The sequence below is a fragment of the Gnatocerus cornutus genome, chromosome 5 (assembly GCF_029298725.1).
Source record: "Gnatocerus cornutus isolate USDA-ARS CGAHR chromosome 5, icGnaCorn1.1, whole genome shotgun sequence".
NCBI lineage: Eukaryota > Metazoa > Arthropoda > Insecta > Coleoptera > Tenebrionidae > Gnatocerus > Gnatocerus cornutus.
In genome coordinates this window covers 7,402,734-7,424,837 of record NC_142237.1, presented here as the reverse complement: position 1 = coordinate 7,424,837, position 22,104 = coordinate 7,402,734, and the positions used below count along the sequence as shown (strand labels likewise).

The 22,104-nt window shown below is 37.4% G+C and overlaps 2 protein-coding genes across 2 annotated transcripts in view; one reads left to right on the top strand and one right to left on the bottom strand.

Moving 5' to 3' along the window:
• The window catches only part of LOC148174043 (neuroligin-4, X-linked-like), a 31,287-nt gene extending 27,658 nt beyond the window's left edge, over positions 1-3,629 (bottom strand). The window contains exon 1 of the mRNA XM_088037706.1: positions 3,061-3,629. Within this exon, the coding sequence (XP_087893832.1) occupies positions 3,061-3,478 (418 nt within the window). The 5' untranslated portion in view covers positions 3,479-3,629. The remainder of the gene's footprint in view (positions 1-3,060) is intronic.
• Positions 3,630-11,156: 7,527 nt separating this feature from the next.
• Nlg3 (Neuroligin 3) overlaps positions 11,157-22,104 on the top strand; it is a 147,498-nt gene continuing 136,550 nt past the window's right edge. The window contains exon 1 of the mRNA XM_088036321.1: positions 11,157-11,765. Within this exon, the coding sequence (XP_087892447.1) occupies positions 11,348-11,765 (418 nt within the window). The 5' untranslated portion in view covers positions 11,157-11,347. The remainder of the gene's footprint in view (positions 11,766-22,104) is intronic.

Sequence of the window (22,104 nt, the reverse complement as noted above, 5' to 3'; positions counted from 1 at the left end):
AGCAAGATTATATACACAAAGATCCAGTTGGATTTAAATTTTTCGACGTCAAACTTAGATTGTCTTTCTTGCAACCAGATATGCTCCAACTTTACTTAACTTTGTCTCGGTCTCGATATATTAGATAAAGATGCTGAGAGGTTTTACTACTCGAATTATGCAGCCGTTAATAGCTTTCAGTTTTTGTTTTAAGACGACAATTAAATTATGAGAGACTCGACGACTTGGGTTAAATCGCTACTTCATTGTCAAAGAGGATTATTTCGCTATAAAACCGGCTTAGGGGATAATGATAAGTGTTTTTTTTAACTCGAATTTATAAGGCAATGTTTTGTACAAGAAGAAATTTCACGGAGATAAATTATCGGGCAATAAATTAAACCCGGCGCAAATGTATCCAGAATTTTTTTCAGGCGCAACTTTGGAAGCTTCTACAGCGGTGACATTCGTTCCAATTAATTAAAAAAAAGTTTGCTAAAGTAATAATTACACTTTGATTTTCCAATCAGAAATTGAATCAATTGTGAACAAAATGTGATGGTGAAAGAAGAATGAATTAATCTAGATCAACTTTGCTACAGTTATCTGAACGTCATTTCCTATTCCAAATTCACTATTCGTATCGTTCAAAAACCTCAAAACTTCTGTTCGTTAGGTCTTCATATAATAAGAGGATTTTTTGGATAGTATGCAAAATTTACCCAGTATATCGTAAGCAGCTTATTAAAATATAAATACCCATTATCTTGAAATGTTGAAGATTTTGGTCAATTGGGCTGGAGCCAGCAAAATATAAAAAACGATTTACTTCATTGAAAATAATAACAGAAACAAAATATTTTAAAGAAATTCGTCGTATTACGCTTAATATTAAAAAAAATCTGAAAAATTAGGCTTCTGTACATCATTTAAGGTAAACTATATAAAAAATCCAATTTTTTCTAAACCAATTTTCTAACTCAAATATATTTCGATTAATATAACTACTTTATTTGTAAAAAATTTCTAGCAAAATCGTCAACAAACAACTAAATAAGAAACCATTAAAATTTGGGGAAATCGTCAAACTGGAAAATTTTTGAAGCTCCGGAATGTTCGGTACTCCAGATTTCCGGAACTACAGTTAGACAGATAGGATTTTTGGCATCGTTTTTCTCGTACTCTTTTTGCTACAAATTCGAAAATTCTAATTTACTCTTATAGTATAGTGCAGTTTTTAATTTTATTTTTTTTGAATAGAATCCTCTTAAATAAAAGGAGAAACTTTGTTTATCCTAGCCCGACATTGTATTTACCGAAAACGACAGTTGATTTATTTGCGTTTTCCCAAATTCTTCTTAAATTGCTTAATTTGATCAGTTTGTGTTCAATATGTTCGAAATGTATTTATAGTAAAATATTTACTTTATACACACGAGCATGTATTAATATAAATTTTTTGGCAGCATATTGACATCAGTTCCTAACAAATGTTAAAAACATAATTTTAACGCAGCCAATAGTTATGTATACAGGGTGTTTGAGGTTTTGTCTGCCAAATATTGACACAGGGTCAAGCCTAAGGTTTAGCCGGAAACGGATACGCCACTTCTGCTTGTCTTTTTGCTACAAAAAAGTAAAAGTATAAAAAAACAAAATTTTTTATTTATTATTTTTTATGTAGATAAAGGCGGTTTGACACGATCACATTTATTCTCAAATGTTAACAAAAAAAAATTGAGAATTTTTCTTTTAAATTGACGTTCAAAATTTGTCACAAAATTAATGCAGAAAAATGTTGCCTGTTTGCTAACCTCCAAAATCAGCGGTTTGGGGGTTTATTCTTTTCACTTGGCGCATTTTTACTATGCAGAATTGTGAAATTATTTGTGAATTTTTAGAACGTTTTAGAATTTTTTTGCAAATATTTTTGCAAAAATATTTTTTTTCAATTTTACTGTTTGTCACGAGAATATTTGTTTGAAAATAAATTCTCAAAAATTTGAGAAAAAATGTGATCGTACAAACCGCCTTAATAAGTAATTTTTTTTGGATTTTTTTTCCAGTTCCAGAACAAAATTTTTAAAACTTGACTGCTGCACTTTTATATGCTTATTTATACTATAGCAGTACTTCTTCTATTAGATAACATTCTTTCTATGATTCATTTTTCCAATTTTATTTTCGGTTTTCGAACATCCGCCAGATGTTCCGAAAACAACACTTTTTGCGCACAACACTTTTGACTGAAAGAATTTCTGACGGATCGTTTTGATTATTAATAAACACTTTTATTCTTCGTGGAATGTGCGGATTTGTCGCATAATTTAATGAATTAATCATCAACACGTATACATATATGCGCATTACCGCAATATATTATTTAAATTATTTATTAGTTTAATTTTAAATTTGGTGTGAAATTAGGTGAACAACATATTTGTAATATTTTATTTCAGTATTTGTATAGTTAATTACCAATTTCAGATTTAAATTCATGCAATAAATAATTATTTTTCGTTGAATTTGTAATTGCAAAATCTGCAAAATGACAATATTTACTTTTCCCGTTAAATTGTGTTACATTTAGTTTTTGTTTTTGTGTGCTTTTTGCAAACATGTTGAACCCGCAATGATGATTTTTGAATTGCGTCAGAACGGTCACACATTTGTTCAAATTAATAAAAATCTTTCATTAGCATAGTCACCAAAAGTCTAGAAGACTTATTTAGGGTATTTTTCAAAGAATTATTTTTTAGGAGTTAAATGGATCTAGATCCAATTGGAGCGTTTCCTAACTTTTCTCTTATTTCGTTTTTGTCGATTCGTGTAAACCCTAAGAATCTCTTCAACCCGAATTTGCTCTCAACCCTCTCTGCGAATTAATAAATCATGAACAAGCCAACGTAATCATCATTACCGCAATCAATCAAAATTTATTTCATCACATCTAAAGTTTCCCGGTGCGAATCCCTTGAAATTGTAAGGTTAAACGCTTCATTTAAAAGATCCACCAGCTCCGCAGCTTAATAACACTTAAGACTTTAAATCCGAACTTATTACTTCCGATATGGCTCTTACCCCTGTGAGGTGCGTAAATATTCAAGTAGAGACAATCCTCGCTTTGTTGTCTTAAATATTGCTGAATCCTCAAAAATTCTGCCCTTCGTTCCGGAGTCATTTTTCTGGTGTCTGGGAACCTCTGGGGGCAGACGGGGCCGAAAGCGTTGGCATACTTGATCTTGGTGCCGAAGCCAGGGGCGCTTCCCGGGGGCATAAACCTGAATTCTCCCACTGGCGGCTCCGCGTACGGAATACCCTTATACTGCTCCACCGGAGGGAGGCGGTGGTTGGTACGAAAGGCCACGACGACCCCTTGCAGGAAGCCCTGTTTCAAGGTCACCGTCGTGGTGTTTTCCTTCACGTATGTGGTGGCATAGTCAGCGCCGCACCAGGATAACGTCACAACGATGGTAAAAGTGGCCGTTATGTACGTCATCTTCAACCCTCACGCATTGCGCTCACTTTTAAACACTTTTCACATCGTATCAACGTCATTCTCACATCACCGGAATTTATCACAAGAAGATCCGATCTGAACTGAAACACTGAAAACGCGATGGTGAGCCGTCTGAAATTCGAACGGTGCAATAACGCACGTGACTCGGAGCTATTTTGGGATAATTTGGATGAGTAAATATTCGGTGCGTATGTCGCAGATTGCAGCGGATTTATAAATAGGTGCTAAATAGAACTTTATAAATACTAGCGTACTATTTACCCTCCGAGGCTTTACGGAGGAGGAATGGAATGTTTGTTACGGTTTAAATATTCAAAACATCCGAGATTGTTCTTATAGTGTTAATAAGAAAGTGAAAGGAGGAAAACTGTGTGGGTGAAACTGGCGGCGCTGCGTAAAAGGTGATGTTCTTAGAAGCGCATCTGGCGGATGTACAAAGCTTTAAATAAAGTCAGAAAATAAAAGATGAAGAGATAGACAAAGATCGGAAAAAGCAAATCACTGCAGAAAGAACTGAAAGGAACCGAGACTACATAACTCACGGCAATTCTGCAATTTCCAAGCAACTGAAATCGATATAACTTTCATAAATTTAGAATTATGACTGTGATGATTGATTTAAAAAAAACACCATTTTTTATAAACCAATATTTTACATAAATATTCCAGGCATAAAAGTAATGTGTACATTGACCTTTGTCAGCAGCTGGTATCAGCGTTTGCCAAATATTTCATATAAAGTAAATGTAAAAATATTTACTATGTAACACCACACCAAAACGTAAAAACATACAAAGTTAAACATTACTGCATTCACAAACAATTTAAAACATGTTGTTCTCCAGTGCTGAATATTCTTCTTAATAAATAAAACGTGTCTAGTGTAATCCTTAGATTAATCGCCTCAGTTTCATCCGGAAGCTTCTGATAAATATCTCCTAAAATTGTTCCTTCAGTAATTTAGCTAGTCAAACGCCACTTAAAAAACACAATTATCGTTGTTTCCTAAGCCATTCTTATAGCAAACTAATCCTCTTTGACGACAAAGTAACGATTTAACCCACGTCGAACTCTAACATAATTCAATAGACGACATCTTCCAACAAAAATTGAAAGCTATTAGCGACTGCATAATTCAGGCAGCAAAACCTCTCAAAGAGTTTCACAAGTATCTTTATCCAATATATCTAAAACCGAAAACAAAGTTAACTGAAGTTAGCTTGTCTGGTTGCAGGAACACAATCTAAGTTCGACGGGGAAAAATTTAAAACCAACTTTTCGATTTTTGTATTCGTGCTTTAAATAAGACGAGTCAAATTATGGAGGTTTCATAAAATCTCTATTTGCTCTAGAAAAGGGATGCCGCTGTGCCGTTTCTGATTACTGCGCGGACGAGATCGTTCTGTTTGTTTCTTTGTCAGAACTATTATAAACATCCTAAACGCTTAGCGATTCACATTGAAGGTTTGTTTAACTATGTCGCACCTAGTTGCTGTTCTAGTTGCACCTGTCTGCAAAGTTAAACTAAACTTCGCTGTCAATCCGGAAGTCATTAGTCGCGTTGTTATCTCCGCTTCCGGCACCCTTTACGTTGTTACTGATGCATTTTTCGGTCATTGTCCCGGAAAGCAAATTTGCAAAACTGAGCGAGAGGATCCGTCAATGGGCCATCAGTCTACTGGACAGTGTTATCAGCCCCTGAACACATTCCATATTTCTCTGCTCGGAGCGATAACCGCCCTTAGCCTTTACGCTTCGTCCTTTCGCCTTATTTTTCTCTCTTTCATCAAGTTCTTGGCCTCTTGGAAATTGACTATATTCTGAGATGGCCCCCTTATTTAAACACAAATCATTCCCATCGGTGTCAATTTCGAATGAATCCTCCTGAATCCATTATTCCGTTCGTAAAAGACCGTTAAAACAGTGCACGTTTTAAAACCGACATAAAGCCGTTATTGCCAACTTATAACTAGCAACCCTTTAATCACCCCGCCTTAAGGTGGTGAGTGTACTGAAGCGCTCGTCGGATCGATTTTACCCTTGTCGTATTTAAGAACCCTCGACACCGAGATGAAGACGTAAAACTAAACCCCCAACGGGTTATTTGTATAACTGGTTGCCTATGCGACGCGCTTTTTTCGTTGTACAAAATCAGAAACGATAGAAACTTGTTTGCCCAGCATCTGCAATACTGTACCGCTAACAAGATGTTTTCCTACAAAAGTGAGACGGTATTGTAAAAATGAAAACGTGGGTGGTTTTGAGATCGAAATTCAAGCCGACCACTTTCCCAATTTGTTATTTTCGATGTTGTTTCCACATATTTTGAATATGCATGCGAGGAACATTTACCGTAATCGGTGACTCCGCTTTCTACTAGATCTTCGGCTTTTGCGGAGCACGGAGCGGGACTTTCATTTTCAAGACCGCGTCGGTTTCGGAGGCGTTTTCAGCCACCACCTGTTTATATGTAATCTTATAAGACTAAAGTCTTTGCATTTCGTCGTGAATTTATCGCAGCTCCGCTAACAACGCCACAGGCGAAAAATAATAATTTAATATTGTCTTAACCGAGGTCTGAATCAGAATAGAAGAAATCCCAAAACAACCCGACACTTGTCCAAAATTGGACGCGGCTTTAAATAAAATCCAGAAATTCCTTCGTCTGCAAGCGTTGTCTGGTTTGGGTGTCGTTTAAAAATACAATTATTTTTGAAGCGCGACTCGCTCAATTATGCACCAGTGAATTAAGAGACACTTGTGCATGCCGATCAGTTAGCATCTGTTTGAGACGTCTTTGTGCTGGTAAAATTAGCTCACTGGATGCTTATTGGGTGGATTTCGGCTAAAAATGTCTCAAAACTAACCAACCGTGCATAGTTCCTGGATATGAGAGGCACGCCAAGCTCGATGCAACAATTTACCCCCGAGTGGAGAAGATTAATAAACCTGAGTACGGGAGGCTCTTCGAATAACATGCATAGCTGCACACTAATATAGTTTGGCGTCTTTAGCGGTGCTTAACACCACTAAACTATTTTTCCCCAAAATAAAATATTCACTGACGATGTGTGAAAGTCTGTTCCATCGTCTCTCCTCGCTTTCGAAATTAATTTTCGGCTGATCTTCCGGCTTCGTAGATCCGGATCGTGATGAACCCTCCCGGATTGGTCGTGGAGCAGTCATGTCGGACATTCAGGTGTCGGTTTGAATACGAGGGCTGGACAGACAAATGCGAGGACATCAATAAGCCCAACACGGCTTAGCTGACTCCGGGGCCTGAATTGATTTCTGAACTGCTGATAGTCGACGACTGCTCACCACAGTTGGACATGGGAGCTCATGTGGAAACGGGTAGCAAATTGATATTTTTCGTTGCGACGGTGGTCGACAGATGGACGTGCACTGAGCAAATATCATAAAATATTCAAACACTGATGTATTATTAAAATTTTATCGATTACACCAACCGCATTAATTTGGCTAATGAACTGTATAATGGTCATATAATTATTTACCGCCGAACGGGGTTAGTATTTGATAGGTGCACTATGTCCCGCAATCCTCTATAATTTAGTTAGATTATAGATATTCATTTCTATGCATGCACATGGAGACCAGCGTTATAAATTGTTCGTTCATATTTCCACGATAGCTTCTCATGTCCGCAGTGCAGAACTTCTTGCCGTAAAATCGTCGGGAACTTTAGTTATAAAATTGCAAAAAAATTGGTAATCAAAAGCGGCACTAAGCAGAGATTGAAATTTGGACGGCTAGTTCTTTAACGTCTTGTACTTCAAACTGAAAAGAAAATTATTCACATAAAGTTTTTGTATAGGGTAATAATAATACCGTCCGGTTTTTAATCCCCGAAAATTGATAAAACGTTCCACGCCGGTAATCGGAAGTCTCGTTAAAGTAAACTTACCCAATAACTCAGAGTTAATCTCAAATTTACCAATTTTCTAATTGCGCGCCTGTACATTTAGTGTTTCGAGAAGTTGACCGTAAATTAAAACTTGTGACTTAAACAACTTGGAGAGTTCTCTCCCTACTTTTAGCCCTCCCACTCGTGCCGCTCTCCACTTCCGTTTCGCCCTTTTGCCCCCTATTTTTCCTGCCATTATTCAAGTCAATTCGACGCATTTTGAAAATTACGTCATTAACTTATTATTTAATGATTTCTGCTTAGGAGCTGTCCCGTATTTATCCATTTTGGGGAGGGAGAGTCTTAAAAAATTGTTAAAGGAATAATCCGCGAAGAGCCGAAACAAAGAAATAAAGCGTGGCGGTAATGGCGTTAAACACTCCCCAATCAATTCATTTCATTTAAAATCCATTAGCATTCTATATCGTGATATTTTGACGTGGACGTTAATAAATTGTATCTGGAGCTCTTAAATAAAGAAATCATCTCTAGTAAAGCCATTATCTGATGAAATATCGTCGGTAATGACAGCTTTTTCCGATATTGAGTTACAAGTTGTCAGTCCGAGTTCGCTGCAGGAGGACGATAATGGAGGGGAGCCTCCACGACTTCTCAACTTCATTAAGGGTAAACAGTAAACAGTATTTGATTACAAGCGACAAAGTATTATTTCGCCCGACGGACAAAAATCGACCTTGATGCTGTTTGCGCTTTTTATTTATTAACTTTGCTCGACGAACCGTGCTATACGCTTTGCACTCTAATCACTGCTCCAAAAATGTCAATTACGGACGCCAAATTCGATCACCACCGACGCTCATTCGACATGACGACCTTAAAACAATAAAATCTTTGCTATTTGCTCGGCGACACTTTACTTTACACCTGCACACTAAAACTACAGGGAATAAACATGTTTGATGGTGAAGACGACATTTACGGCCAGACATGATTCTTAGCGCAAATCAAGTCGGGTGAAACACAAATCAGAAGTTTACTACCAGTCAGTAACTAAAAAAAAATTAGAAGCTTCTCTGCAGTTTTATATCCGCTCCTAATTTAATTTAAAGAATCTTCACTTTCTCCTAAACAATCTACTTTAAACTTTCTTTTAAGAGTGGCTCATCCAATTCCGAAGACATTAAATTAACTGTTAAACAGCACCTTTTATAATTTACGACCTGCCAAGCAAATTTCACCATAACTCTTAAAAAATTTGCGTTGTTTCAGTTCGTCCCTGTTAAAAATTCCAAAATATGGCTTCCATTTTGGCTGCCGCACCCTTTCGACCTAATCTAATTTGGATCAGTCGAGTTTAATCGCTCGACTGCGGTATTCTTCCGTAAGTTTGGTAATTAAATGCAAGGTAAAAGGCAAGTCGTGAAAAATAAATTCATCCGGCAATTTTCTGCGAAATTAGATTCGGAAGAGATAATGCTTAAAGAATTTGGTGGTTTTACGACTTATTAAAATGCACGTAATTAATGATTAAATTTATTTTTAATGCAGTTTGGATAAAATAAAGAGAATGTTGATGAAAAAGCCTTTTAAAACGGACGATTCTCGCTGCTAATTAGAAGCCGGAATAAGCCGAGAGAAAATAAAAAGAACGAGAGACGAAAGTTCATTTTCGATCGCTGTTAATCAGAAGAACACAACAAAAGAAAATTCATCAAAGTGACCGATAGTGAGAAAAAGCATTTAAACGAGTTGATTAACGTCAACTTCAAAGTTCTGCTTCGAAAGCCTTCCGGAATTAATCGTCCGGATTTATAAAAAAAGGCAAATATTTACAGTGAGAAGTCATAAAAATTGAACTCAACTGGAAAGTCTGATTGTCGGTCTTTGCAGCCTGTGGTTTCCTTTTCCCATATGCCGCTTGCAGATTTTAATCATCGTCGATTTCTGTTCGCCGGCGTCATCAATTTCCCTGTCCAAAACGTCGAACAGCCCACATCCGTAAAAGCGCAGTTTTCATATCCTAATCGCTGCGGCTTCCGTTGACGGCGCTGAAAATTTCAATTTGAGCGTTTCATCCGGCTCGAAGGACCAATAAAAACACACTCAATGCGCGGACTTTGCAACGGAATCAATTAAAAAACCATGTCGCCAATAAAAGGGACGCAAAACAAAAAACGAAGAGCTCACGCACCAATGATTCGTCGATGGCGCACAAAGATATGACATTCTATCATTTTCGTCGCCGATTAAAAGCTTGGAAGCGCATGAGGTTTCTTGTTCTATCTGTTTGCGTTAGAAATTACAAGCAAATTGGAAATGTCGACGTCATTACGTACGCAGGGGTGGCGTAATGAAAAACAGTTTGGCCGCCCATCCCCCAAAGGAATCAAATATAAACAAGATGGATTTTATGCGAGGTTTAAAATAGCAGGCTTTCCATTTGGAGTGGGCATTTTTAAGTTCAATTTCCATGCGGATAGCTGGCATTTTTCTGAACGCATCACATCGGCTTATCGACGCCGGTTTCGTGCGATAAATATGGGCGTCTTGTGATCAAGAAAAAACGGCCCTGGAATTATTGGAAAAACTTGTTTACTTTATTACTATAATCAGACGCAACGGGGAGGACATTTTAAAAACACTTCATTAAAATTCACGGTGCAAAAAGGTCGTGAAATTTTAACAATCACTAAAATTTAATAGTTATCAGTATTAAAACGGTGTTAACAAATTGCGTAATAAAATTATATTGTAAATCCTAAATTAAACCCAAAATAAATGTCGAATCGTAATTACACCAAATCTCTATCCCGGCGCATCCACCATTTTTATTGAAAACGCATCAAGGGCATAAAAACGGTAATTTATTCTTGGGATGTTGTAAATTATAATTGCCACAACTCATAATAATTAAGATAAAATTAGTATTTCTAGATTTGCTAACTTGAATCCATCAACTTTTGCAATTTGCTAATTTTCAAATTTAAATTAAATTTGAAATAACCTCTGCTAAATATGCACAAACAGTTAATTAACCACTTTCAACACACGCGTTTGTTTTTTTTGGTTTTAAACGTTATATAATTGCGTTAATTCCTTTTAAATGATGGCCCAGTGTTCTCGTACATTTGGAAAAAAGTTTCATACATTATTAACAAGTTCCATTTTTCTAATGACCCAAGAGTATTCCATGATGTACGACAGTAGCCTTACGAAGCAACGTAAAAAATGTCATACCAACCACTTAAATTAATCAGCCCTTTGTTGAAGTGTTTCACAACATTTAGCCAGCAATTACTCTAATAAACAGTTCACTCTGAGAATTATTGCTTTGCCGTCACCGTTCATTTCCATCAAATTGCTCAAATGGCGGTCTTTGATATTTTCGATACCACAGCCGTCACCACTCATTATCTTAATATTTCACCGTGCAACCGCTTTGGTAGTTGCAAACTTGCGGAACTGCTTTCGGTCGCTTTGAAAGTCCTCCAAAGCGACTTTATAGGACCATTCTTGCTTCAAAATGAAACTAGATTTATTGAGATCTTGCCTCAGTGTTGCAAAAAGCACGTAAATTGATTTGCAAATGTGTTGTTGTGGAAAGACGCCGCCTCCTGTCCACCCCTTAATTATTTTCGAGAGTTGAAAATTACAACATAATTTCTTCCTGAATTAACAAATCGAACTTTAGTTCTTGGTTGTGCCGTTCGAGCGCGGGCGCGGCGCTCGTGCGCAGGCCGACGTCCAGACGCTCGCGACGTCAGTCAAGCTGCAACCCCGAGCGCGTGACGTCAGGTCCTTTTCGCGATCGGCAAGTGTTTATCCGATGTTTGCTCTAATTACCGGCGAGTTGGGGCGGCCGCTCTGAGCACATGTGGGGGGAGTAGTGGGGGGAGTGTCATGCCATAAGTTCTCACATTATGCTATAATTGCCCGCGTGATGCGATAAGGCCCCCACGATGGCAATGTTCGCCGTGAACAGTGTGCTGCTGCTTCTGGTGGCGGCGGCGGGGGCCGACCCGCCGCTGACCTCGCGCACGGTGCGAACCAAGTACGGAGACGTGAGTGGCGTGATCGTGACCCTGGATTCCAAGCACTTGGAGGCTGTGGAAGTGTTTCGGGGCATTCCGTATGCGAGTCCTCCGCTAGGTAGTCTGCGGTTCATGCCTCCGGTGACAGGGGCGCTGTGGTCGGGCGTCAAGATCGCCGACAAGTTTAGCCCCGTGTGTCCGCAGAGACTGCCGGATATCTCCAATGAGACGGCGGCACTGAAGAGAATGCCCAAAGGGCGGCTGGAGTATCTGAAGCGACTGCTACCGCATCTGAAGAATCAGAGCGAGGATTGTCTCTACCTCAACATCTACGCACCCGCCCAAGGTAGGCGGAGGTGGTTTCATTGATAAGGTCTTAAATAAAAATGCGAGATTTAGGAAGAACTTTTCACTAAAAAAGTTTTATTTTTTCGGAACAATAGTAAAAGGGTCGTCGGGAGTACTAAGTTCGCTAAGCTCCAAAGTGCAAGCTTTCCCGACTCTAGAAATGACTAACACTACTTTGCAACTTCTTCGCACTTATAAAAGATCTAATAAGAGATATAAATGTTGATTTTAAAAGTAGACTTTAGAGCTTTAACGACCAAGCTACATTCAATTAAATAATGAGAAAATGAAAGAGTTTTCTTACTTAAAAAACGACCTTTTCACGAACTCTCGTTCTTTGGAAACGGTACAAAAACTTGACTAATTCTTTAAATTGACCTTTCTGTAAACGCCTGACTATTTATTTTAGCGTTTAAACGTTTCGTTTTACTTTACAGCAAACGAAAGTACTGTCATTGATCGACCAAATGATAATACCAGATTGCAACCTCGTTACATAAATTTTACACTGTGCTTTAATCAGAGATTGTGCTACCTCAATGGTGCACTTCTTGTTGAGTGGAGTTTACAGTTTATGATGACTTTTTATGATATGTTCTAATTTAGCATTATACTCATATTTGAAACTTTTGAATTTCGAGCATAAAATCGGTTTAGTTTACTCTAGAAAATTGTATTTCTACTCCACTTATTGTGCTTGTGTGTCATTTTTCATGCCACGCCTGGATCGCAGAGCTGTCTTGTTCTATAGAAGCTAGAAAAATAGAAGTACACTAAACCAATTTTAAAAATGAGTTTTGAAATATTATACATCATGAAAAGTACACATTTTGAAGAAATTTTAGCGGCTAAATGCTCCCTTTTAAATATCCCAGAACAGAACAGAAGTGGTTCTAATTTGACCCTACTCTTGTGTGGTGAAAAAGTTTCTAAATTATGTCTGCAGTTTGGGACGGGTATAGAAGAGCTAATAAATCAAAATATTCCACAGTTACACGCTGTAGCATACATGTTCCGGATAACGAAACATAAATTGCTAAAAAAATTGATTTTATAAAGGAAGAAGAATTTTAAAGATTCTGAATATGTCGTTGGTATAAATTAATAATATTATTAAAAACTGTGTGAATAATGTGATTTGTTTGAGCAACAACATAAAAAGTCGCTTTGTGCTGATAATTTATTCTTTTTACTTAAGTTGCGAGCCAAATTCTCTTCTTTGTATTGTTTTTATAACTGATGTGGAATTTATTTCTTATTGCTGTCGGAAACTGCTTTAAATTGCTGTTTTTGTGTAGAATTGCAGAGCTTCGGAATCTAAAGAGTGAAGATACAGCTCTCTAATCTTAAAGTTTTAAAAACCTTAAAGCATCAATCAAGTGGAGTCTCATTTTTCGTTTATCCTCGAACTTGAAAGTAGATTAATTTTTATCTAAAAAGCACGTTCCGAAGTAAAATTAAAGCTAGTTTTGGACCAGCACCATTAATAATCCGTTTTTTCTCCAAGTTGTTTCCTGCGTAGTTCTAATATCACTCTAATTCGTTCCTCCAAGACGAACTCTGAGGATTTAGCAACTTTTCTATACGGTCAATACTTGGGGATAAGAGCAGCGAAAAAGTTGGACCATTTCAATGGACACAATTTTCTAATAAATTAGATTCCGGGAAGTTCGGGTCAGGTACACGGGACGGCGCGAATGAAATGTGTTAGATTTAATGAAGTTCCGGGTAATTTCTTTTTCTTCTCGGTTGTAGTTGGAATTCCGTTGTGGAAAGGACCACTTTACAGTGTCTTTATGCAAAGGTGAAATTGCTTCGAGCGGTTTTTTCAAAGCGAAAGTGCCGTCAAAAGCGAGGTTTTAAAATAAACATAGGTGCCCTAAAAGCCACCCGAAGTGAGCAGCTGGAGGGGCGAAAAAATGCATAGAACGCTGCTTGGCAAAGTCCGGTGATTTATCGCTGAACTCGCCACAATTAAAAGGATGTGGAAATATTCCAATTCCAGCACCGATTAATAATCACGGGACTCTCCCATATAATGGGACGATCGGACGTGGAGCGTGGAACTAGATCCATTATTATTCCTCCCTTCTCCGTCTTTCTCGCTCAACATCTCTGTTTTTGATTGTTGATCCGCTACTTCGCTTGATCGCTCAAGAATGTCAGAAACCGAAGTCGAAAAAAATGCGTGAGCCGAAAATTAACATATCCGACAACAACTTGTTTTGTCAGGGGGTTTATCAATATTTACAGAATGCTGCGAGATACTTGTTATTAATAGAAAGAATGTCGCAAGGTCAACACACAAAAACGATATTAAATTCCTCGTGTTTAATCAAGCCGTTTGTTCTTTGTGCGGAAAAGGGAATAATTTATTCTGCAATCCTGCTATAATTGGGATAGAAATAATTCGATCAATTCGGAGGAATGTCGGTAATACACACACATTAGTTGACTTGATGAAATTAGCGAGCAACAGAGTTGTTACCGCGGATTGGAGCGCCGCGACGGCGAAGGTGCAAACGCTAAAATGCCTCTCAGATGGAGACAAATCATGAATTTTTTAGGTCACAAATTGGGTAAATCGTTTTACGTACAAATCATTCACTTACTTCCATGTCATTACCTTTGGTGTATAAATCAAATTCAGCTTTTCGAGATTTCAACGAAATTTTTGATTGAAATTTTATTTGATTGAAAAATTTCATAATGAAGGCTGACGGTTCTTAATTGTGATTTTAATAAAAATTTGTTTTTATAGAAAGCTGTGCTTCGTTAATTTAATTCGTAATTATATCTTAATTATTCCTTTAATTAGAGTCTACAAGGTGTAAATGGACGAATGAAGTTTTGCTGATATTTGAACTTGAATTCTACAAATCAGAGGCAGTAAAACTGGCTTGGAAACAATCCAAAAAATTGCATTCTATCTTTGCAAATTTGATCTTTTCCTCCTGCGTTGACAGGTGCGTTTGGGGCAGATTTAAAGGCTCAGTAGGGTTATATTTATGTCATAAATTGTAACGTTATAAATTCCAAGCTTCGTGCGACTCCGGATCAATCTGAATAAAATCTCCCGGATTGAAGTGATCGCTCGGTCGAGCACTCCTAACACGAACCGACAACCTTTTTTGGTTGTATTTTATTTACAGACAATTACGTCATTCGCTGTGATTTACCAGCAATATAAAACAGTGCTATTAAGCGTAGCGAAGATTCGCTATTGTGTCTGTACATCGAAAAATATTTGGCAAAGCCGGAGGAAATTGATGGAAACGGCGAAAGAAAATGATCCGGAGTGTTTGTGAGAAGTTTCCTTTGAAAAGAAAAAACATTTTCACTTTTGGACGTATCCGATCTGTCGTAATAGATATTTGCTTTACATCGCTGATTCAGATATGGCTGGAAATGCGAGGTCCTTGCTATCTAGTCGAGTGCACTCGCTTGACGCAGCGGCAAGCTCAAGTGCATATTGAGGTTTATCGACACTTTTCACATTCATAATAAAAGATTTTTTGAAACGTCACGTATCTTCCTCCAAAAAACACGCAAGATCAAACTCAGAGACAAGAAAACGGAAAGTCGTGTTCAATTAGACGACGAAACGTTCCAATTTAGAAATTCTCGCTGCGAAGAAAAATCTACACATTCGAGAAAACGGGACGAATTCAACATATTGATTGGCTCCGATTACATAACGATAGAAAAACGACGAGACGGAATGCGCTTTAATTAGTAACACGTACAACTGAGCAAACACAGAATAAGCTACATCCTACCACAGCATTTGTTATACCAGTAATTGTGTTACTTTTGAGTAAACCGGGAATTTAATTGGTAGTTTTCCTTTTAGAAAGCTGAATTGCGTGCTTAACGAAAACTGAGTTTTTGGGTTTATTCGGCGTGAAATATACGCCAAAATGGTTAGCAGCATCGGGATTTGTGCAAAACACGTTTGTTAAAGGAACAAATTGGTGCATTCATCAATTGTGCAAATGCTTGGATTTTTTGCCCGAGGGGATTAATGTTTTTTGGCATTGGGTTATAACGCTACTAAATGCACATTTTGCCTTTATTTTAATATTCTACTGCGTTTTATTTTTTTTCCTCATGCTTTCTGATAAATTGTATCTTAACTTTTACCACTTTTTTCCTTTTTGGTTTATCAAAATTCATTTAGCATTGCATATGTATAAATCAAAATTTATTTATTTATAACAAACAAATTGTAATTAAGCTTTAATTTGGTTAGAACATGCGTTTATAAATTTAATGATTATAATACAATATAATATAATTTTGGATTCGCCTAAAATACCAATTAAATTTAATACCATGTCAACAAAGCCATTTTATGTCGTAACCACATTTCACCTTTCACTTTATTACACATTTAACGCTGATCAACTGTAATTTATAATTATTCAAACAATAATACTCTATTTGTCTCTAATCCTGTCACTAACAGTCAATAACATGTTTTGTAGAAATCGGGAGAATTAATAATGAAAATTAATAACAAAACAACTTTTCCAAACGATTTATTCCTAGGGTCGTGAACTCGAATAAATCATAAAATTTACGACAACTGTAACATTTACGCAACTAATTGCATTGCTTCCATTTGAACGTATAACACGTCGGCGAGAAAAGCTCCTCTTCTCCATTATAAGCTCATCGATTGACTGATTTCCGATACTCGTCTGCTTGAAAAAATCTCAGGTGCTTGTAAACGACAAGCACGTGATATTCAGATCCAATTTAACGGACAGTCTCCCGACAGCTCTCTCCGAAGTTGATTAGGAGCTTTCAGCTGAAAAGGGAGCCAGGAAATTTCGTCGAGCCGAAGAAAAATAGTTGGCGGTTATTAAAACAGTTTATATCTGTTGGATGGCTGTTACAACGAAATCTTATTGCCAATTGACCTTGTTTTATTTCTTCGCCGCCCCCGCTCGCCCCCGAAATTGAATTAGTTGTAGCAATCCACGTCGATTCATCATTTTCTGTTGCGGCAAAAACCATCGCCTCTTGCAGCGTCCGCTCGAATCTGACAGGTTTAACACCCCGCAGCACACGGCGTCGGAGGCAGCTCAGTGCCCGCTCCCCGGAGAATCATTCATAACGGTCGCAACCATAGATATCGGGTATTAGAGAGGTGGCTCGTAAATAAGGCGGCGGGTTGCCTATACATCAGTTCCATGTCTGTCTGCCGCCGATACAGCTCATCCATCAGCCGCCCACTCTCGCATTCTAACCCGGAATCCCGGTCCCGGAATGTTTAAATTTTCAAAGAACTGAGAGATTGAGTGCAACGGCTTGCATAACGTTAATTGCCACACAAAAATGTCCTGCTATTCTTCTTGGATTCCTGCAATGCACGTGCGAGGGAAAATGAGGTCTCTTTAAAGGAGACAAGGACGATTCGCACGCGTTCGTCTTTATTAGTTTGGCGGAAGCGGGTAACGCCGGAAAAATGAAATATGAAGATTGTGATTTTAACGATAAAACAGCCGCCGTGCTCATCTTCATTCAGGAGTCACCATCGATGTGTTTGGGGAATGGTTTATATCCGTTCGTCTATTACGTGATAATTGACTCCTCGGAGCGCTCGTTTTTTGCCTTGTTTCTTCCGACCATGATTAAATCAGACAATTATTCAGAATTAACACCAAATAACAATCACCGGAAAAAAGATCATAAATCCGCGAGGGGCGAGTGATAAACTTAATTCGATTACCAAACGCAGCCTCCGCACCAAAAGCGCTCTCTTCAGTTATTTTGCCAAAATCGTTGTATAAATCTTTTCGTTTTAATACGAGAGATTTTTTCCGCTCGCCCGTTGTTGGTTGATATGAAACCCTCAATATCCTCAACTTTTCCTGACTTTATTTGTACGTACAAAGCTCCGCGAGTTTATCGACAGCCGCAACCAAACCTGAATGCAAATCAGTCAAAACAGTGTATTCCCCAAAAAATATATGCGAAAGCACGTGCCGGGTTATTGTCGCGTTAGAACTTTTGCGTCCCTTATTCCGTTTCCGAGTCCACAATTTCGCATAGCAGAAAGTAAATATGAAGCTCAACTCTTATCTTATCGCTACGGATTACTTTGGCAATTATTGTCAAATCCTGGCAAAATGATAATTCTTCCGGGAAGCTCGCCGGAATTTAGTGCAGTTTACCAAGTTTTTTCTGTTTTCGCCGCGTGGTTTGAATTCGTTTTGAAATATTGATGCGAGTCTCCGTGGGCAAACTCACGTCTTGTGCTTTGAATATAGATTTGGCTAAAAACCGGATTTTTGGTATAAATGGAAATTCAGAGCTGATAAATCCGGTGAGCTCTCGCCTATATTGTAATTTCAAGAGTCCAAAATTAGAACTCCAGTTCAAATCCTAGTCGACGCTTCATTATTGAGTTTTTAATTATTCCAAGATGCTAACAAAAGCACAAAGAAAATAGCACGTCGGCAGAAATTTCTTTTCTGGTAAACAAAACAGCTCGCCGCTCTAATAAATAACGAAATGATATCCGGAGGATGTGGGGCGGAATGATAATTAAATTTGAATGAAATGGTCGACGTAATGAAAGGAGAGAGCGCTTTTTCATCCTATTTGCTAATGAATATGACTAAAGCCGTGTTTATATGGAGAGTAGAGCAGTTTCAGGTTACATTTTAACAATTTTACTAAAAACAAACGTCTGATTAACCCAAGTGAGGGCTTTATTCTCGACCAAAAAGTAAAAGCGCGACCACAATCTCATCCTACGGAGCTGTTGTGGTGCGATGTAAAAAATAACGATGCAGTTAACAATACCAGGCTGCAAAATCTGTTATTATTCCGTCTTTTCCAGTTTCCTTTTGCCGTAATAATAATGTTAGCACAGCTCTGCATTTCAAATGGAAGACACAAATCAACGATCGCAGAGGTTTCAGGACACTTTCGTGCTCTTCATATTGAGTGCTGTTTATTTTCTAATTTCTAAAATCTTTACATTAAAACAGACTTTAAACTGGCGTATCTTAATTTCTCTGCTGAGCAACAACTTAATAATGATGTCTTGTGTATTTTCTAAAACCGTTAGCGCAAAGTGTCGCCTCGACTTTATGATCCATACTCGTAAAGAAATTAAGAGTGGTACTATAAAATCCGGCTGTTGTGGGGACAAGAGTGCGTTTTAAAGTCGTCGTCTGTTTGAAATCGCTTTGTCTCATCCTGTGCTAAAAGCCTCCTAATTTGCAACAATGATCAGGTAAAATTTAATTGTGATTTTTAAACTCTCGCTTTCACCAAACAACCAAACAGATTAAATTGGAAAAGTTAAATGAGTTTTGCTTTTAATATTTTAAGTTATACTGAAAAGTTCAGCGATTACGTATAAAAGTATTAAGTCCCGTTTAATTTATGGAAACGAAGCAGTAAATAACGGAGACCAACGCAAGCAAAAAAGCGGAGCAATGATGGAAAGAAAGTTTTTTTAATTCGGTCAAACGGCAGCAGGAGCGATAATAACTCATTTCGGTCGCAGGGTGAAAGCTCCCTGCAACCTTGAGCTTAATTATGCTGTTGTGCCCTAATGCGGCGGCAGGAAGCAGGATAAAAGATCCCGAGACAAGCTCAAGATGGATGCCGCACAAAGTACGTTGTAAAGTCGGGAAAAAATAGATAAGACGCTCACACCTCTCGATTTTCGACGCCTGAGATAATTCTGACGAAAAACAGAACCGCGCTTAATTCCTGCCGAGTAAACTCGCAGAAAAAACTGCCTGTTTAATCAATACTCCTCTTTAAGCCGTCTTCTTGTCAACATTGTTCCGTTTTATGGTGCGCTACGTTTCAAAAGTCACATACGAAACTCGTTTGGCATCGTGATGTACGAAAAACGACGCGAGAGAAGAGAGAAAATAAACTTCCAGGTTGTCACGTTTCGGTTTCGGCAGTGGCTTAAATCGGAGACACTACCTGAAATAAAGTGAAATATTTCCTCACACGTAGCGCAATTTCGGCATTCAATTACTGCTCGTCGGGATTATCAGCGCCAAAATTATTGCCGATAAATAACAAAGAAAAAAAACAACGCCGACCGGGCGTTTACTCATTATTTTAATTTACGAACTTACCAAATTATATGATTAATGCTAAAGCAAAAAATTGTTAATTGTTTCTTTCGATTTTCTATTTCTAAACTAAATTATTATCACCTATTTGAAACCACCACTGAAAAATAATTTGGAGGATATTTTTAAAATATCTTGAAAATTTTATTAAAAAAATAAAATATTTTTATTTTCCAAAGTACTAGTCGGAAATAGCTAACGCCAAACCAAAATTTAATTTTATATATGGATAAAAAGAATAATCATTGCTAGATATTAATGCATATAAAATATTATTGTTACAATAATCTTCAAGTATTCGCTTACACAACAGCAATGTGTCTCCCAGCGCATAGCGTATCAGCGCTCGAAGCAGTTTTTTTCTATTTTATGAAAGAAATGTGAGTACGTGCCCCCAATTCGATTATAGCTTATACTAGAAACCCTAAGAAACATATGGCATAAATAACTTGATGTCGACTTGTTTAGATCTATACGTAAATTTGACTTGAAGTTTTAAGATAAACAAATTATTATAATATTTCTTTACGAATTTTCTATAAAACAATTTTTAAATTTTGTACTAAGAAATGAAAGCCCAAATTATAAGCTTTACAAAGATGTATATTGTTATATATGTGCCGACTAATAAGCAAAAAACAAGCCACGAACATGTCCGCAATTCTGTACATAAACTGCGTGTGGAAAATTCATGGGGTTTTAGTGATTTTGTGGTCGTCTGATATTAATGCGAATTTATGTATGCAGTATACTTAATTTTATGTACCAACAAGTCCACAATGGAATATCTGAAAATGTACCCCAGAGCTGCGTTCTCTTTTTGGATGGTTTTGGTATTGGCCAATATGATCAATTTTTAAAACTTGTAATCCGAACATACAGAAATTGTTCAAAATTTGCATACATATTTTATGGATTTTTATAATCACTGTTCCGGAATCTATAATTTCGGATCACATCTGCGCATATAGAAATTCTGAATTGTTTTGCTTGCCATGAATAAATAATGCAGGGGTGCCCGGAATTAACTCGTTTGAAATGTTAAAAGAGTGTTGATTTTTATGCACTTCGTTATCGGAGAAATCAGTTTTCCAACAAATTGTAAAGAATTGCCGTTCAAACTGATTGTTCCCACGGCTTCGTCATCAATAAACCGTGCCAAAACAAATTATAAAATACTAGTATCGTAGTTTTACATATACGATCAGAAACTAATAATTTACTTGTTTGAGATAAGAATCGACTGAGACAATTTCCGGAAAATTATTCATGTCGTATAAAGAGGAAGAAAATAACGATAAATAAATAAAAAAATAATAAAAAGTGTGCAATTTACCAGTACGTGTAATATAAATTTTTACATCGTGCCATTTCCATCTTTCAAATTTTTTGCTTTGCTCGTAAAATATATCCTTTTTTCTCAACTTTGATAGTCCTGCGTGTTTTGGCCCCACACGCGAATTGTCGGGTGTCACGTCACACGTTGTTATTGCACTAATGAAACGTGTTGTCGGTTGTTAAAGATATGCTTAATTGCCGCTTTAAACGTCATAGTGGAAAAACGGATAAAATCAGTTCTGAACAAGAGCACAAACCTTCTATGATTTTTTTTCATTAATTTTCGGACTTTTATGTTTGTTCCAGTGCCAATCCGTCTCTTCAAGAGTCAAATTTAATAACAATATTGCGTGCGTCCCAATTTCGTGATTTTCGTTGTAATTAGGTTTAATGAAAATTTTATTGCTTTAGGGTCTAATAGTATATTACATTGGCGATAAACCTGTGTAATTAGCTATCCTTCGGATGGCGGTGTCCGTCGAGATAATCGATAATTATCATAAAACGTGCTTCTGGGTGTTCAGGAGGGATAATGAGGATGAGTGCAGAAAAACAGGATGAATAAATATGAGATGCTTTCTGCGACCGGCGTCCATAAATAACAATATCGCGTGCTCCCGAATCAAAATTTAATGTAAATTTTATTACTTTGGGGCCTTAATAGGCTATTTCGTGGGGTGGTAAACCGACGATTACCTACTCCTTGGACGGATGCTCCTGTTTACCCTCTGACGTCAGTACAACCTCTCTCTGCAAACCGATAATTATAAAGTAATTTACAACAATACACAGGAAGGGGCGTCAGCGAATTAAATCACTCCAACCCCTCCAGATAAACGTAAACAAATCGCAGTCTTGTAATCCGAAACTTATTTACGACCA